The sequence below is a fragment of the Acinonyx jubatus genome, chromosome C2, assembly GCF_027475565.1.
Source record: "Acinonyx jubatus isolate Ajub_Pintada_27869175 chromosome C2, VMU_Ajub_asm_v1.0, whole genome shotgun sequence".
NCBI lineage: Eukaryota > Metazoa > Chordata > Mammalia > Carnivora > Felidae > Acinonyx > Acinonyx jubatus.
Window position 1 is genome coordinate 2,218,711 of NC_069384.1, and position 18,715 is coordinate 2,237,425.

At 61.4% G+C, this 18,715-nt stretch overlaps 1 protein-coding gene across 2 annotated transcripts; it reads left to right on the forward strand.

The window, feature by feature from the left end:
• The first annotated feature begins 5,406 nt into the window (after window positions 1-5,406).
• ICOSLG (inducible T cell costimulator ligand) lies at window positions 5,407-13,967 on the forward strand. 2 transcript variants are annotated; one of them, XM_053220490.1, is made up of 7 exons: window positions 5,407-5,608; window positions 7,581-7,621; window positions 8,252-8,611; window positions 9,236-9,532; window positions 11,613-11,778; window positions 12,635-12,671; window positions 13,571-13,967. In XM_053220490.1, the coding sequence occupies exons 1-7, from the start codon at window positions 5,595-5,597 to the stop codon at window positions 13,619-13,621; spliced, it is 966 nt and encodes a 321-aa protein (XP_053076465.1). In that variant the 5' UTR covers window positions 5,407-5,594; the 3' UTR covers window positions 13,622-13,967. The 2 variants fall into 2 exon arrangements, with proteins under 2 accessions (XP_053076465.1, XP_026897280.1); XM_027041479.2 differs by having other exon boundaries at window positions 5,409-5,608; window positions 8,249-8,611.
• Window positions 13,968-18,715: the final 4,748 nt, after the last annotated feature.

The following is an 18,715-nucleotide window of genomic DNA, read 5'->3' on the forward strand; positions in this document are numbered from 1 at the left end:
GCCGCGCAGTCCCGCCCCTTCTTGTGCGCGGGTTCCCTCCACGGTGGCTCTTCACACTGAAAGTGGACTGCCGAGCTGGGCCCAGGGCTCCGGCTGCTCCCCAGAGGAGCCATCTGGTCCCCTGCTGTCCAAGGACTGCTTGTCATTCTACACTGGCTGGAAAGCTTACGGAAGATGGGTGGGGGCTTCCAAGGATGTCTATCTCCGAGGCCTCTGGATAATCCGGTGGGAGCCCGTGCGCCCACTCACGGTGCCACCACCTCCACCCCCGGGGAGCCTGTGCGGGGCCCGGGTTGGTAATGAGCCTCCTTCTCTCCTTTGCAGCAAGCATTCTGCCCTGGTTTCCCAAGAGGCATTGTCCTCGCTGGCTCAGGACAGGCGGAGAATGAAGCCCCCCGCCCAGGGGCCAGCCAAGCTGGTGAAGAATTGTTTTCTCCCCCTGAGAGAATATTTTAAGTGTTTTTCAACAGGGCTCACTTCCTCTTTATAAATGATTCATTTTACCATGAGAAAAAAAAAGTCTTCCTAGAACCGGGCAACTTTCCTTGCATTGTTTCTTTTTTTTCTCTCTTCAAACTATTATTTTATTTGGCTGACTTTGGATTTCCCAAGGTGGCCTCAGACAGAGGCACCTCCTGCTCGGTGCGGTGATGCAGGGCCTGGCCCGGCCCCACCCTTTCTCATGGGGGCGACATTCTCAGCCTCTAACCTTGGACAAGACCCTGACGTTATGAAGCATATTTGTTGCTGAAAACGTTTGTGTGTGCCGGTTGAGATGTTACAAATATATTCACTGTGGTTGTTACTGGTCATATTCTGGTGTTTTTACGTGCAAGGATAGCCTTTCTTTTATCCCGTAGGACGTGGGAGTGTGTGTGAGGAAGATAGGCAGGACAGGTTGTCATGGTGGGTGTGGCCCGTGTCCCCTGTGCACATGTGGCCCCTGTGGGTGCGTGACTGCCGCCGGCTGAGAGTGAACACCGCTCCCCCCGATGATAGCCGCACCAAACATCCCAAACCCTTGCAAAGCGTAGACTAGGACGGTTGGTAAACAAAGGGAGAAAGAGCTGAACAGACAGCACAGAGGCCAAGGTCCGATCCCCGTTCGAGGCCTGCAGCCCACGGGAGCTCCTTAAACCAGAGGCAATTGCCCGTAGGAAGTGGGATTCCCGCTCGCCACGGGCCCCGGTGAGGACAGACGTGTTACAGAGCACCGACTCAAGCTGGCTTCAAATCACATGTAATGAATCCTAAAAGGACCTTTCCAGATTAGCCAGAAACTCCCCCAAAGTGAGGTAGACTTAATTAAACAGACCCAACTTACCCTGGGCGTCGCAACTGGGGTGAGGGGAGCCTCGGGGCCCACGCTTTGCGGAAGAAAAGTGGGGTTAAAATTGGGCCTTCTCAAGATAAAAAAAAAAAAAAAAATACCTTGAAGGAGAATAGAAGTTGTAATGGTTTCGACTTGGCTGGGCCTCGGGGCCCAGATACTTGTTCAAACGTTCTTCCGGACGCTTCTGTGAAGGTGTTTTTTGGATGAAATTGACATTTAAATTGGCGGGCTTGGAGTAAAGGAGACTGCCCTCCATAATGCGGGTGGGTGCTACCGGCTGAAGGTCTGTGTCTCCCCAAGATTTACATGTTGAAATCCTAACCCCCGAGATGGTGGTGTTGGGACATGGGGCCTTCGGCAGGGGACTCCAAAATGGGACCAGCGCCCTCACCCACGAGGCCCCAGAGGGCCCCCTCGCCCCTTCGGCCACTCGACGCTGCACTGAAAGTGTGTGATGAGGAGGAGGGCTCTCACGCGACCCTGCAGGCCTCCTGCCCTCCGACTTCCCGTCCCCAGAACCGTGAGCAACACGTTCCGGCCCTTTAGAAGCCATTCGGTATATGATAGTGTGCTACGGCAGCCCGATCAGACCGACACGCGGGCCTCTACCGGTCCACCGAAGGCCGACTAGAGCCAGCTGACCTCCTCCGAGCAGGGAACTCTTCAGCAGGCCGCCCGCGGGCTCCACTCCTCCCCGGGTCTCTGGCCAGCCAGTGCACCCCCAAATTGTGGACTTACCAAGCCTCCATGATCCCATGAGCCCCTTCCTTGAACTAAGTTTCCCTCTGTATACATAGGCACATCCCGTGGGTTCCGTTTCTCTAGAGAGCCCTGATTAATTCAGAGGCCTTCACGGAATCCCCAGGAACCTTCTCTCCTGGGTGGATGGCAGGACAATGCTGGGCTTTGATGTCACAGGTCTTGGGTCCAGGGGCTAATTTAGCATGATCTGTAATGGAACGGAGGCCACAGGAGCCCCAGAAAAGGTGGGGAGTGGAGACCACATCATACAAGCACAGCTAAGACCTTCCCGGTAGGTCAAGTTCTGGGGCCAGTCTGACAAAAATGTGAGCTCATCACAACTGTCTGGACAGGGTGAGGTGACGGGGGTGGGGGGGATAGGAGGGTGGGGAGGGGCTGACTCCAGGCTGCTTCCACCCCAGGGAACCAGTGCTGTGGGGCCAATGCGTTAGTGTCCACTTTCTTTTTCTTTTCTTTTTAATTTTTTAATGTGTATTTATTTTTGAGAGAGAGACAGAGAGACAGAGTGCGAGTGGGGGAGTTGCAGGGAGAGAGGGAGACACAGAATTGGAAGCAGGCTCCAGGCTCCGAGCTGTCAGCCTAGAGCCCGACGCGGGGCTCGAACCCCCAACCCGGAGGTCATGACCTGAGCTGAAGTGGGACGCTCAACCCACCGAGCCCCCCAGGCCCCCCTGGTGTGTGCTTTCTATCAGACTGCTCCCAAGTAGGGGCCCAGAGCTGCTCAAACAGCAGAACACTGTCGATCCTCAAATACCTCAAAATTCTCCAAGTATTTAATCCCACCCACAGATCCCAAAAGATGTCCCTGTCCTACTCCCTGCAGCCTGTGAATGTCACCTTATATGGCAAAAAAAATGTAGCTGACATTGTGAAATCGAGATGGGGAGGCTGTCGGGAATTACTGGGGGGGGGAGCTAAATGTGATCACAAAGGTTCTTATGGGGGGAGGCAGAGGGAGACTTGACCTCATACAGAGGAGAAGGTCATGACCCTGGAGACAGAGAAGCAGCTGCAAGCCGCGGGAGCCTGGGGCCACCAAGAGCAGAAGACATGGGAAGTAGCCTCATGTCAAGTCCCCAAAGGAGCTCTGATTCCAGACCTCCAGCCTCCAGAACTTTGAGAGAATACATTTCTGTTGTTTTAAGACGCCAAGTTTTGGTGATTCGTTACGGCTCGCCCAGGAAACTGGCACACGCACTAGAAGGGTGGGCTCTCTGGGACCAGGGACGCCCACATGTCAACAGCAAGGCGCTGTGCCAGACCCCAAGGGAGCTGCTCAGGACAGCTGACAGGAAGCTCGGGTCTCCAGCAGCAAAGTGCAGCCTGCTCCTTCCTCGTCTGTGCCAAGGACTTCCAATTCCCAGCACGAATACAACTGCTGCTTGGTGCCCAGGGAGGCCTGGATGTTCTCTCTCTCCACTCTCTGACCGCCTGAGAAACAGGGTCACTGTCAAGGGGAAGAAAGGGAAACCTTTCCTCCACTGCAGGAAGCCTTCAGAGGAATGTTCTGTTTTTTCCACTTGTCTTAAAATCCTCGTGCCAGTATTGGTGTGAATGTTTTATGTGTATCCGCTCACAATAGCCACGTATTAAGTCAGCTGCTTTTCTGAGGAAGGTGTTGTAACTGTCTCCACTCCGCAGATGAGAAAAGGCAGGCACAGAGGAGTTAACTAACTTGTCTCAGGTCACACAGCTCCTGAATCCAACATGCACTCATCAGGCTGAGGTCCCTGAGACTGGTCTTGGGTGCGCCACTTCCCCCAGACCCGGGTCCTGCCCGGATGTCCCTTCCGACCCAGCTGCTGCTCTCCCTGCCACTCCTCTACCTGCTCAACAAACAGCGCTTCCTTGGTCCGAGTCCCCATTCTTGGCTGGCCTGGCAGCAGCACTTGACCTTCTGGGGTCTGCGGCGAGGGGTGGGGGCGCTGCTCAGAAAGCACAACCTGGTGCCTCCCCACCAGCCACAGCACCCCTCAGCTCTGCAGATTAGCCCCTGCAAGCCCCCTCCCTCCCGCCTCCCCGCTGCCGTGGGGCACTGCCCGGGCTGCATCGAGGGCCTGCGTTTCCGGGGCCCACCCGACTGGGCACCTTCCTTCCCCTCGCCTGCGACTCCGGCGGCGATCGCACTGGGTGGGGGGTGGGGGTGGGGGTCAACCAGACCCGCGGAGTGGGCTCCCCGGGGAGCTTCCGGAGGTGGAGCGCAACCCAGGCGCTAGCCAATCAGTGCAGCGTAGCCCGTCCCCCGCCCAATCAGAGGGAGCCCCGGCGCTTGTGGGCGGGGCTGGACCCGCGAGGGCCGGGAGGTGGAGTTGCTCCCATCCCGCGCTCTCCCTCCGCACCCGCGGGCCCTCCGCTGCCAGTCGCTGCCAACCCAAGGGACAGCAAGGCCACCCGCGTCGTGTCCCCTTCCGGACCCGCTGGGTCTGAGCCGGTGCCCTTCCCCCAAGCGTGCCCGGCTGCGCGCAGAATATGGCCCTGGCGTTCTGGTTCCGGGAATAGGAAGCGTCCTGAGACCTCTCTAGGATTTGATTCACGCCCACACCCTGCTCTCCCAGCCGTATCTTACCTTTCCTGCGGGCCCCCATCTCCCGCCCCCTTCACGACGCCGCCACACGCCGAGTTCGGACGGCCCGGGCCCTCTCCGGACACGTGAATGGAGCCCTGGCCTGGCCCCCTGGCCCTGGCTCCCCGGCTAAAACGGAGGGCGGCCCCGCTTGGCCTGGGTACGCCCTCCACCCAATTTCCCAGAGGCCCGGAAGGGGTGATGCCCCAGAGCTTCGGAACTGCCGGCCCCGCCCCTGCGTGGCCGCGGGTCTCACCTGCAGGCTCCGCTCCTCCCCGGCCGCCCTCCCCGGCGGTCTGCCCCAGTCTCCCGGGCCCCGCTTCCTCCCTTGATTTCCCGGGAATGTTCACTTTCCCGGGACGGCCTGTCTGGTTTTAACAGTCGGTCCTTGGCGCTCACAAAGGACCTGGCCCGCGGTGGGTGTGCGCTACATCTTTGGTGAACGGAGGACGGGCTGCTGGAGGTGGCTGGGCTCAGGGGACCCCTCCTCGTTGGCCCTCACCTCCAAAGGCCGGCCTCTGCCTCCCCATCGGGGCGCGGACGTTCTGCGCGACACCGGGGGGCAGCACTTAGCCTCCCACAGCCCCGCTAGCCTCCCGCAGAGCCCTCGGCCGCCCTCCTCCCCGGGACCACGCACCACCCTCCCAACTCGGCGCCCAGCGGCTGGGGAGGGCTTAACTTTGTGGAGCCTGTGACTGAGCTTCCGTTTTTCCGAGCCCCGCCTGCGGCCAAGGGCGTGGGAGGGACTGGGCAGGGGGTGGGAACAGGGGCGAGGCCCCGGGCGGACGCTGGGGAAAGTCAGCTCTTGCGATTCACTTAGCGCGCAGAGCGGCGGAGGCGCGCAGTGAGACCTGGGCTCCCGCGCTCCGACGGCTCCGGCAGCCCGAGGTCTTTCTCGCTCCGACGGCTCCGGCGGCCCGAGGTCCCGCCCCCACCATGCGGCTGACAAGGTGAGCGTGCGGGGGCGGGGAGGACAGGTCCTGCGGGTGCACCGGAAGAAGAGAAGCTGGAGCAGGGAGCAGGATCCCCAGGGGGCCGGGTAGGACCCCCCCCCCCCCCCCGCCCACCTGGCGGCGCCGGCCGGATCCGCGGGCAGGGCCGGCCGCTGGGAGCGCCGCTGCGCCCAGGAGGGTGGCCTCCGCCCAGCGGCGGGGCGCGCTGTGGGGGGCCGACGGCGGCGCGTGGGTGTGCCTGGGGGCGGGTGCCCGCCGCGAGAAGGCGAGAGCGAAAGCTAAAGGAGAGCAGCCGCGCGCCGCACTAAGGGGACGAGGGGCACGGACTGCCCAGCGGTGGGGCGCGACCTCGCAGTGCCGTGACCACTCCCTCCAAGGCCAGCCGGTGCCCACTGTTGGGTGACATGTCCTCCCGTCGGCAGAACCAACCCGGAGGAGGTGCGAAGCTGGCACCCCGGCTCAGCTCACCGCTCGCGGTGCCGGCGGGAGAGCTGGGTGACTCTGCCTTGCTCTCCGCTTTTGGCCAGAGCGCCCCCTTTAGGTCAGGTCGGGGGCGTGCCCGCCTTGATAAGCTGGTTGCCACCGGGTGTCCCCAGTTATAAATGCAGGTAGTTACAATCATTTTCTCAAGCGAAGAAAATACGTCCTCATGGTCACCCACACCCCAGAGTCTGGGGTGTAGGCTGGGGACCAGGTGGGCCAGCAGGGGGCCCAGGGCGCACCCAGGGAGCAGGCGGACCCAGCTCCCTCCCCAAGGCCAGTGCTTGTGACTCAGGTTGCCCCCAGATAACCAGAGGAGGCCCAGCAGGTGTATGCTCCCTGGATCCTCAGTGCAGAAGGGGGTCTGATGGGAGCCACCAGGGTGTTCGCAGCTCTTGTGTTTTGGAAGGTTGCTCTGGCTCCAGGGAAGGGGGCTGCAGGTGGAGGTTATGGGAGCTGTCCCTGTGAGCAGCAATGGTGGCCCCAACAGAGACAGGAGAGACGACAGGCCTGTCTGCAGGCTGTGGCCTCTGGTGTGAGGGAGCCCCTGGTGGCCTGGGCCCAGCTCGGCCGGACAGCCATGCAGACCTGAGTTTACTCGGCAAGGGACATGCGTCTGTGCACACATTCAGATGACGGCTGTGGCGGGCGAGGCAGGGGTTTCTCTGGGTCCAGAGCTCAGCGGACACAAGCCTGGGAGGCCTTCAGGAGGGGGTGGCTGGGCTGAGCTGCACACGGTGTGGAGTCCCTGGGGTCGAAGGTCTGGGTCGAAGAGCCTTGGAAGTCCCCAGAGGGGTTTGCTGGCCCCGGGCAGCTGAGCCACCCGCCTGCTCTGGAAGAGCCACCAGATGTAGTTTCAGAACAACCGTGTCCTTTCAGAACGCCGCCCTGCGCTCAGTTGACCCTGCCGCGGGGCGTGTTACAGCCTCTCTGTCTCCCCAAACCTAAGTGTAGCTCTGACTAGAAACACCCTGAAAGCGTATTCTCCTTTTTTCTTTCTTTTTTGTTTGAGATTTATTTACTTTTGAGAGAGAGAGAGAGAGAGAGCACAAGTGGGGGGGGGGCAAAGAGAGAGAGGGGGGCAGAGGACCCGAAGCAGGCTCCAGGCTCTGCGCTGACAGCAGTGAGCCCGACGCGGGGCTCGAACTCACAAACCGCAAGATAGTGACCTGAGCCGAAGTCGGACACTTAACTGACTGAGCCACCCAGGTGTCCCTGAGAGTGTATTTTTCTGATTTCATATAGTCTCTTGGAATCCATCCCTGGCAAAGGCCAGGCGGGCACAGGGTTGAAGGCAGTGGCTTGGGGGGTGGCTCCCTCCACCCTGTGAGCTGGCTGGTGGCTCAGGACCTGCTGTGCGTGGGGGGAGGGCGCGTCCGACGGGCTGGGCTGTGGGTGTGTTCACATTCCTCTGTGGGCACGAGCACCGCTGCCCACGAGGTTTGGGAGGAGCGGGAACTCACCTGCCTTTCCGGTCGTTTCCTTCCAGTGCTGGAATGTTCCTGCTCCTGTTCAGCGCCCTGCAAGCCAGTAAGTTCAGAGGGGCTCCTGCCGGGGCTGCGGATGCGGGTGCCACCTCACTGCGGCCCTTCTGGCCTTTGCAGGGAAAGCGGGGCTCGGGGCCTAGGGGAACGTGCAGATTCAAGGCCACGAAGGGGCCGCTTGTGCAGCCCCTGCAGTTCTTGTCTTAGTTCGTGTTTAGCGACAGTCGCTTCCGTCCCTCTGCGTTCCAGATGAGCTGGGGCTTCCCATTTCTCTTGACCCCTTTGCCCCAGTCAGCCCCGGGGAGCCTCCAGAGCCACCACCTTCCAGAAGAGCAAGGAACAGGGATCTGGCACCACAGCCGAGGCTGAGACCTTGTGGAGCCTTCCAGCCCCGAGGGTGGCAGGACAGGGGACATGTCCCGATGCCGGCCTCTCCCACCGGGGCGGAAATCCACGCCGGAGAATATAGTGCTTTCCAAAACTGTTTGAATTTTAAACATGCTAGCACATTCCTACGTCTATTTGATTAATGCATTAACATTTCTACTGAAATGAGTCAGAATAGGTGTCTGATTGACCCTTGCTACCAAAAAGCTTCCCTCCCCCTAGTTAGAGAACTTCGTGGGCTGGGACTCAACCGTAGCAAGTAAATGTCGTGCTTTCTGAACCACAGCAGATGTTCAAGAGAAAGAAGTCAGGGCGCTGGTGGGCAGCGACGTGGAGCTCAGCTGCGTTTTCCCCGAAAGACACAGTTTTGATTTAAATGACCTTTATGTGTACTGGCAAACCAGTGTCGTCGGCACACCGAAGACCGTGGTCACCTACTACCTCTCCGGGAACAGCTCCGCGGGCCACGAGGACAACCGCTACAGGGACAGGGCCCGGCTGTCGCTGGAGAGCATGAAGCGGGGTGATTTCTCTCTCCATCTGCACAACATCACCCCCCAGGACGAACAGAGGTTCAACTGCCTGGTGTTTAGGAAATCCCTGGAGTTAGACAAGATTCTGGATGTCGTGGTGACGTTACACGTGGCAGGTAAGACCGTGGAAGCTGACGGGACAGACCCCACCCCAGCCTTGCGTCCCAGAGAAAGTATTAATGAGGCCCATTCTCGGGCTCATTCACCTGTTTCTTCCGTAAAGAACGTCCTAGTTTCTGCCGGCGGGTTTCTGTCCAACCGAGAGGGAAGCTGAACTGGTTGAAAACTCATTCAGCTCCTGGGAAGTTTTCCGTAGCCTGAGGTCACCTGGTGTCACAGAAGAACTCCTAACCTTGCTGTCTGGGCCTTAAATTCTGCATCTCAAGTCCAACTAGGTGTTCTTAATGAAATTAGAAGAGAAGGCTGTGAAGCACCAAGGGAGATCCAAGTTTAGGAAGAAAATTAAAGTCAACCAAGGACCCCGGACCCTGTCCCCTCTGGAAGGCCTGCGAGCCTCCCGTGTCACCGGAGATCCACATGCACCCCGCCTGCTCACATGGGGGAGGGGGTGCGGGCCCAGCAGCCCTGCTGGGGGGCGGCCGTGTGTGCGGGCTGCCCGGCCCGCGGTCAGGGCATGCTGGGCCACCTCCCCTCTACCCTGGCCCTGGGCACCAACCATGTGCCCCTCTGTTTCTGACCTTCAGAACCTGCCTCCCTCACCACCCATCTCCCCCCTGCAGCCAACTACAGCATGCCCGTGGTCAGGGCCCCAAGCGGCCCCTCCGAGAATGAGGAGCTGACGTTCACATGCACATCCGTGAACGGCTACCCGAGGCCTAACGTGTACTGGATCAACAGGACGGACAACAGCCTGCTGAACGAGACCTTGCAGAACAACACGGTCTCCTTGAATGCACAGGGCTTGTACGACGTGGTCAGTGTCCTGACGATCCGGCGGACCCCCAGCGTGAACGTCGGCTGCTGCATAGAGAACGTGCTCTTGCACCAAAACCTGACGACGATCAGCACTCAGGCAGGTAAGGTCCCCCGGGGTCTGTCCCCTGACACCGACCCAAGACTGTGGGCCTGCGGTGACTCAGGAGGTCCTCTGAGCCAGAAGACCGAGCCCCTGCAAGGTGCCTGGGCAGTGGCTTCCGGAAGCTGGAAGGAAGGGGGAGGAGGTGATAGGCAGCACTCGACGACGAAATTCACCACGGCTGCCGAGGGCAGGAATGGGGCCAGGCGCTCAGTGCTTAAGTGGTTTCACTTAATCTTCACTCTCAAGCTCAGGTTTGGTGACTCACTTCGCAGAAGAGGGGCTGAGGCCTGGAAGGTTGTGTAGGACCGGGCAGCGGCGGCATCAGGGTTGAAGGCATGGCTGAGCCTCTGCCGCTTAGAGGGCCAGAGTGACCATGCTGGGGTTCCAGCCGCCGGCAGCTGGCCTGGCTGCGGGCTCGGGGCTTCCCTGTGGGAGGGGTGCAGGCAGGCGACTCCACAGAGGCCAGGGGCTCTCTCAATCTGCGTCCCTGTCACTAGTGTTGAGATGACAGGTCCCCCTGGGTGGAGGCGGGAGAGCTCCATGATGGACTCTGTGGGCCTGCCCATGCCCTACAGGGCCCCGCACAGGTTGGAGAGAAAGCATAGCTCTTGGTTCGGGCCTTATGAGAGTCCCAGGGGGCAGTGGCAGCAGTCACGCCAAGCACAAGCCCCTGAGTGTGGGCCCGTGAGCCCACGTGGGTCGCATGCTGTGAGACTGGCCCTGACCCCCAGGAATCCTTGCGGGCCCGACATCTTCCTCCCTGAAGTCAAGGCACGGCCTCGTGACCCTGTGGTCCTGGCCTCTCTGCCCAAATGGACCAAGACAAGGGCTGTACCAAAAAGCCTGCCTCTGATGGCCGCCTCCCAGCAGCGGTCTCCCCGGCAAGGCGGCCCCGGCAGCAGGGGAAAGGGGAACCAGAAGGTTCTCTCAGGGCTGCGGTCTCGGCTCCTGTGCTGTGGGATAGCTGGGAAGCCCGTAAAAGTCCCCAAGCCCCGACCCATTGGATTTGCTCCCCTGGGCTAGCCGGGCACCAGGACACGTTTAAAGGCTTCCAGATGATTCCAAGGTGCATTCAAGACCTAGCCACTGAGTGGTTTCTCCCATTTTGGAGACGTACGACGGGGCGTTTATCACAAGCTTCCCTTCCTCGTGTGCCCGGGAGGGCCACTTTCCAAGGGGCTGAGCAATCACGTTAAGAGAGGACGGATGAACCCTTCATGCACTGTGGGGGGTGGGGGGGTGGGGACGCAAAATGGTGCAGCCACTTTGGAAAACAGCCTGGTGGTGCCTCTGAAGGTCGTCGTGGCGTTTCCATGTGACCCAGCAATTCCGCTCCTGGGTTGTACCCGGCAGAATTGCAGATGGACTCACATGTGCGTGAATGTTCAGAGCAGCATTACTCACAACGAGCAGCGAACAGATTAACACTTCCGTCCAGGCACTGATACTCACTGCCACGCGGCTGGAGCTGGAGAACGCCGTGGTCAGTGAGGAGCCAGAAAGCACACACGCCGTGTGACCGCGTTTATATGAAATGTCCAGAATAAGTCAATCCTTAGAGATGAAAAGTCCACGAGTGGGGGCGGGGGCAGGGGAAGGGCAGTGGCTGCCGATGGAGACGGCGTCTCCGGGCGCGACGCAGAAGCTCTGCACCCAGACGGTGGCGATGGCCGGGCCCCACTGGAAACGTACAAAATGCTGCTGCTGTGTTCACTGCGTTGTGTGACTTTTGCCTTTCTTTTTTTAAATCTGTCTATAAAACTAAATAATAAAAATAAAACTAAAATGATACATTAAATCACAGTAAACGTTTTTTTGAAAGCCAGGAGGACTCTGTGCTTCCCGCCATGCCCTGCCCAGGTGGCGGCGGCTGGAAAGGGCTGGGGTTCCAGGTCGCAAACAGGTGGAGTTCCACCCCTCCCCCCCGGAAGAGCCGCAGATTTTAAACATCACAAAGCAAAGCCAGGGAAGTTCTGAGGCCTCGGTGCCTCCCTCGGTTTTCTCCTGCTCAGGATGGAAGGGGTCCCTCCCCTTTCCTCCCCACCCTTTCAGTCTTGTGTTATTTTCCTCTCCCGTAGAAACGGTCACCGGAACGGAATATGGCATCACCGAGAGCCAAGCCGACGCCCCGAAGAAACAAGGGGCGGTCCTCAGCGCCCTCATCGTGCTGGGCGTGGTCGTGGCCGTGGCCGTGGCTACAGGCTGGGTGTGCCGAAGCAGGTGCCCCCCGCAGGATCCACGCAGGTACCCGTTAAAAGTTCTGCAAGACGTCGCTTTCCTGCGAAGTGCGGCTTTAATAGCGTGCACGCTCACGAGTTCTAGCGGCTCCCCCAACTCTGGGACGTGGGTCCTGGGCGTGGCCCCTGATGTCGTGGGCTCCATATTTCTGACACAGCCGAGCCGAGGGCGCCGTGTGAGGCTTTCTCCCAGTGTGGGGTGGGAGTGCCAGCTTCTGAATTTAGACGTCAGGACGGAGCCCTTTTCTATGGAGGCCAAGCCGCCTTTGGTCCTGACGAGGCTGTTGAACTCTGGCCAAACTCAAAGGGGTTTAGAAAGATTGAGAAAGGCTGGGTGTTGACCCTACAAAACAAAGCAGCAGAACTCACAGAAGAGGCAGGAAAGCCCAGAACATGAACACGGTCACAACCATGTCAACCAGGGTCAGTAGGGAAGGCCCTGAGTGGGGGGCACAGGGAAGAGATGTCTCCCCACCTCGGCCTGGTGGGCATCCCCCAAGATACTGACAGAGTTGGGGATCTTCCGGGTCTTCCGGGAGGGTCGGGGCACGGGGAGCGCTGGTTCCCTGATGCAAGTCTGCATGTGCTGCTGGAGTTTCTGGTTTGTTGCCAATGCCTTCATCCCAGAAACACTTCCCACGGCCCATGGCCCACTGCCGATCTGGCCAGGCCCTGGAGAGGCGCCTTGAGTCCGGAGCACAGACGTCTTACAAAGCATCTTCCCGGAAAACCAGGTGGCCCGAGGGACCCTCCCCTGTGAGTCTGTCCCTGCTGTGCGTGGCACCCAGGGCCACTGGGGACTCTAGAGCAACGCCTCTCTACCCCTGCTACCTGCCCTGAGTGTTTCCGGTTTGTTCCAACAGGAGCTGGGCTGCAAGGCCAGAGCAGACGTTCTCTTCGGTGAGTTTGCCAAGAGGGAAGGGGGCCCGTGGACAGCAGGTGCAGGTTCACGTGAGCGGATGGCTGGGCGGTGGCTTTGTCAGCGTTGGCCTCTGGTACGAGCTATCCTCGATGACGGGGAGCTGGATGTGGACATTTTCAGAAACACGATGAGCCCCTAGAGAAGGCGTGTCACGCTTTCCCCTTTGGCATGCAATCCTATCCTTGTATACGCTTGCTGACTGACACTGGGTTACAGAATTCTCCAGACATTCACGAAAGCAGTGAGCCTCTGATGATGACCCCCAGGCACGTCTGCCAAACTTCACCCCTTCTCCCTGGGCCCCCTCCTCCCTACCCTTCCCACCCCACCCCTACGGGGGTCTCAAGGGAGTCCGGACGCTAAGCCCTTTGTCACAGAACAGTTACTCAGGGTCTCCTGGTAGAAGCAGGCAGCCCACTGTCCCAGGAGCAAAGGTCGAGTGATTCCCACCCAGTTTGGGAAAAGCGTCCACACACAGAGCCTCCAGTTTCCCAAGTGGCAGGTGCCTCGGGCTGCAAAGGGCAGTGGGGCTCGTAGGCGGGCTGGCCCGCACTGGACACTTTCGGCAGACGGCCACCCCTCTCTGAGCCCCGTCTGCACCCCTGTGAGCCACGCTTGTCCTGGGGAGGCTGGGCCGGGCTGAGCCTGGTCACACCGGTGCTCCTGAGGCCACGCAAGCCAGTCAGACAACTGCAGAACACAACTTGCCAAAACACCAGGGCCCGCCTGTCAGGCAAAGGACACTGTTTGTGGGTTTTCCGAGTTTCCGGTCCTTCGTTTCCACCATCCTATGTCCTGAGAAAGCAGCCGCCCGCCCCCAAGAGGAGGGAAGCAGTCACAGTGCTCTGTGACGCTCTCCCTTCTGTTTCTTTCCAAGACCGTGTCTGATGAGAACTCGCCACCCGGAGCGTGGACAGGGTTTCTGTGAGATCCCACCAGGAGGGACGGCAGATGGCAGCTTGGGAATTGACTCTGGCGGACCTGGTGGCCAAGAGGGGACCATCTGCCCCCATCGGTGCCATTAACAAGGGGGCTTCACGGACACGGAGGCTCTCTGGCCTGGAAGGGACACGTAGGACCGTGCCTGATCCCAGGGAGAATGTTCCAGGTGCCGCCCGGATCCTGGAACGAGGACCTCTCACAAGGGCCAACAGCTCCAAACGCACATGCCCCCAAGTGAGCGGGCTCCCCGCCTTTGCTGCCAAATGCAGGAGGAAGGTGCCTCGTGATGGCTCCTCCCCCCGCCCCAGCCCCCCGGAGCCCACGGAACCCTTCTCAATCCCAAAAACGCGTGGGGGTTTTGGGGGATGGGGGCTTTCTGAGACCAGAGGAAGGGCGGCTTCTTTAGGAAGGAGTGAGGCGAGCTGGGTCTCCTCCAGGACCTCCCCTGCCGGCTGGAGGTCACTCAGGGCTGTTGTGAGAGGCGCAGGTGCGGGGCCCCCTCCCCTCCTGCACCCTGAGCTGCGTGTGCGTGTGAGTACGTGTGTCTGTGCGTGTGTAAGTGTGTCCAGAATGCAGGAACCGGTCAACACTGGAAGGTCCCTGGGAGCTCCTTTTCCTCTGGGATCTTCACCGGGGAGAAAACCTGACCTCGTTTGTTTTAGTCGAAAGCTGGATGTCCCTCCTAAAAAGGCACAGTGGAGTTTTTTCGAGAAGACAGTGTGCTGCTGGGGCCATCGTGACAGAAGCAGGGGAAAGAGCAGAACGCAGAAACTTGCTCAGGCAGGACTAGGGACCCGTGTTTCCAGTGGACACGGGCTTCACTGCGTGGCCATCGAGGTCCTTCAACTTGGTGCCGTGACGTGCACGGAGGGGGCGCTTTCCCCGCAGAGTGGCAGCCGTTCAAAATGTGGCACTAATTCCATGCCACCCTCCGCACCTGTCACGCCCGGCTTCCCCCGGGACCTGCACGGCTGCCGTGGAGCCCACGAGGCCCAGCGGGGGACGGGAGAGGCGCGGTGGCCCAAGTCCACCCAGGGGTGTGCGGCCCATGGCCTCGACCCTCGCCGCATGGCTTCCATGTTGTTGCCCCCACTGAATCTAGCAGCTGACGTTTCTGGAAGGTTCTGCACAGCGGCTGCCCACTAATCCTGGTGTGCACGCCCCTGGGAAAGGCGGTGTCCCGCCTGCGGTCATTCAGCACTGGTGGCGGGCGTGATGGCAAAAACAAGGACCAGGCTCAGTGGGAATGCTGAGCCCAATCCGTTGCAAGAAGTGTTCACTGTGTTTGTACCCAAAACTCCTTGCCTGGCTGTCACAGCGTGCCGCGGACTGCACCCAGACTTTACCCGGAAGCATCAGGAGAGGCGTGTTCCCAAAGGGGGACAAGAAGGTCGCCGACTGGCATCCGGAGCAAAAAGCAGAAGGACCATTTAGGTGCAGGCAGGGGCTGTGGAGCCCGCCTATGGCCTCGGGCAGGGGTGCCGGCACAGCCGCCCTCCCCGAGGGCCCCCCGAGTCCAGGCTGAGGGTCCCGCACCTCCTGCAGCCCGCCCGTCCGCAGCAGACCCTGGTCACTGGGCGCCCACCCAGACGGGACGGAATGGGGTCTGTTTCCAGCGCTCCCCTGTCCGAGCGGGCTTCTCCCTGGGGGGGGCCAGCTGTCCAGACCCCCAGCCGCTCTCCCACCACCGCCTGTTTGTGGGTCTGCCTGGACCCGGGGCTCCCAAGGGATGCCAGCAGGGCCCCCCCCCCCACTCCCTCGGGCCTAGGAGGGTGCACAGTGACCCCTTGCCCGTCGGCCTGGACGTCACTGTCCACTCCTTACGCTGCACTGTGGACAGGCCGAAGGCCAGTGTTTTTACATCTGTTTCTGGAAACCTGATTTATAAGAACAAGAGGGAAAGTGGTGTCTGTGTCCAGTGGCTTTGGTCAGCGTGACAGTCACCTGCACACTCAGCTCGGCTCGTCCTTACTGTCGGCCTCAGGGGTGCCCGCAGGGCTCAGCCGGGTAGGCATCTGACTTCGGCTCGGGCCATGATCTCGCGGTCCGTGGGTTCGAGCCCCGCGCCCGGTGTCGGGCTCAGAGCCTGGAGCCCGCTTCGGATTCTGTGTCTCCCTCTCTCTCTGCCCCTCCCCCATTTGCAATCTCTCTCTCTCTCAAAAATAAACATTAAAACAAAAAAAACCTTACTGCCAGCCTAGGGATCCTGCCCCTGTCCCATTGGTTTTCACCCAGGAAAGGTCTGTCTCCCAGGGGACGCTGGACACGGTCTGGTGGCAGTTTTGGTGGTCACACCTGGGGTTGCCACTGGCCTTTAATGTGTAGGGGCACATGGGACGGCCCAGCACAGAGAAGTAGCCACGTTAGAGGCCAGTGGCCCGAGAATCAGAACCTGTGCCCTCCGTCGTTGCCTTCCTGTGGGAGGCGGGGGGGGGGGGAGACGCTTCCTGTCCCCATCCGCGCTGGGGACCCTGCCCACGGCTGGCTGTGGCATAGGTGAGGGGTTCCCGGTTAACAAGTCCAGGCTGGGGAACGCCCTCGCTCAGGGTTGGGGGCCTCCTTCCCACTCAGCTCAGCCCGCTGCCTGTCTGACCCTCCGTGCGGGGCCCGGAAGCTGCCCGTCCCGTTGCTCTCGGAGCCTGGCCGGTGGGTGCCTGGCGGTGCTGTGGGCAGAGGCCCCGCCGGACACGCGAGCCTTCGGGAATCCCGCGACGCTGCCCCCCTGTGCATAGCAGGTGCGGCGAAACACATGGGGAGGCGGAGCCAAGGCCAGCAAACAGCGTGGCCCATCACTAGGGCGGGGGACAGAGCAGGGTCAGCTGCCCGACTCCGGGCAGTGCTGAGGAACCCCCAGCTGCCCATCTGGTTTTCACCCCCCTCCACGCCCAGCTTTCCCAAACAGAAGGCGGCTCTCCTGATTTAATCTGAGATAATTCTGTCCTCAGAGAAGGAGTCCACCCTGACGGCCCCTGGCCCGTCAGGACCCACACCCCAGCCCGCGGGCCGCCGCTGCATTCCTGAGCGTTCTCTGGCCCTGGCACGGCCCGCCCCAGCCCCCTCCTTCCCCGGCATCGGGTCTGCTCACTCCCACTCTCCCAGTGAGGGTCCCCCCTCTCGGTGAATCCAGGGGGGTCCTGCCGGAACTGGGGCGAGGCAGGCAGCTGGGGGCAACTGTGAGGGGGGGCAGGGGCAGCCCAGCTCCCGACACGGGGGGCTGGATTCCGAGCCCCGGGGCCCGGGGGTGCTGTAGGCTGACAATCCAGGGGCCTCCCGTGCTGTCAGCCTGCCTTCCGTGTCCAGAAGCTGAGCTGGGGGGGGCTTCTGCCACGGTCCCTGCTGGGAGGTGCTGGGGAGGACCCTGGGCCCCCATAACATGCACGAACAGAAGCTCTGACGTGCGGGTGTCCTGTCACATCCTGCCAGCCAGCTCCCTGTACGACCGGGCCGGGCTGGACACTGCAGCAAAGGCCCTGCACCCTGATCTGGGCCCTGGGGTGTGCAAGCCCAGACCGGTCCAGGGCCCTCCTTCCCTCCTGTGTGCTCCCTCCCCGTCCTCCTGCCTACTGTGTTCCTGCCCCCTGCCCTCCCTTCCCCACTACCTTCCCTCCCCCATCCCCCCCACTGTGCTCCCTCCCCCACTGTCCTCCCCCACTGTGCTCCCTCCCCCCTCGTCCTCCCTCTGACTTCCCCCCCTCATCCTCCCTCCCACTGTCCTCCCCCCCCATCCCCTCTCAGGGTCTTGGCCTGAGCTCAGGGCTGCACCCCTCCCCTGGGAGAGTGTGATTCATCTCCCTGCCCGCCCCCCACGACCCCAGGTCTGTCGGGGCACGTGCCACCAGGAAGGCAGAGGACACCTGTCCCATCAGAGTGGCGGCTCCTAGGCTGTGAGGGGAGGTCGCCCAAAGGGCCCCGTGGATCTGCACTCGAGGTGCCCGCACAGCGTAGTTTCTCAGAGAGTGTAGACGCCACAGGTGTGGTCCAAAGTGTGGCCAAGAACGGACCCGTGGTGGGCACAAGGGGACGGCGAAGACTCGGGCCCTCGGATCCGGGCTGAGTCGCTCCCTCACGCTGTCCTTGAGCCCAGAGAGTGACCAGAAGGTAACGAGCAAACGCCAGGATTTGGCAAAATACAAACCCAGGAGCTTCGGGGCCCGGATGGCGAGGGCCAGGCGGAGGCTGTGTGAGGGGCCTGGCGGCTTAGGACTTATTCTTGCCCATCTGGAGGCCGCAGCCCAAGAGGAAGGTGCTGGCGGGCCGGTCCTGTGGGCGCTCAGAGGGAGGACCCTCAACGCCCCCTCCAGCTGCCGGTGGCTCACAGCCATTCCTGGGTGAGCTGTGCCCCGTCTCTGCTGCTCCCCGCGTCTGTCTCCCCCAGAGCACCACACCCCGACCCAGGCTGACCTCCACTCGACTAAAACTGGGGCGGGGGGGGACGCCATTCAGCCCAATCCAGCGGCCAAGAGGAGGAGCGGAAGAGGGAGACAGCAGACAGGGGCCAGGGAGCAGGTGAGGAGAGGGGAGAGGGGCCCGGATGGGGGTCCGCAGTCTGGCTGAGGTCCAGACGCACTTGCGGGGCGCGGGGGCAGCACGGCGCTCACCGGCCTGGGTCCCGGCTCCATGTGGCACGGACACCCGTGTTCACTCCTCTCCAGGGAGCACCTACCACGGGGAGACCCAGCGGTGAGTCCCCGCCCTGACCCTGACCCTGCGCCGGCCAGGGTCCCGCCCTGCCGGCTCACCCGCTACACAGGCACTGGCCCTGGCACCGTGTCACCCTTCCGTGGCCCCACTCTTAGCCAGTCTCTAACGGTGGGGACTGGGGTCCGGCCGTAGTCCACAATGCAGCCGGCAAGGGAGGCTGACTGGGGAGTGGGGCATCCCAGCGCCCCCCAGGCCCCTGCCTTCCTTAGAGCCCATCCCCCTCCCTGCAGGGGCCTCCCCACCCAAGGACGTGCACTCTGGACATGGCTCTGCTGCAAGGGGTGCTGGGAAACAGGGCTGGGTGCGGCCTGGGCTGAGGCCGGAGGAAGCTATGGGGTCTGGCGGCAGGGGTGGGGCAAGGCTGCTGGGGGAGTCCTCA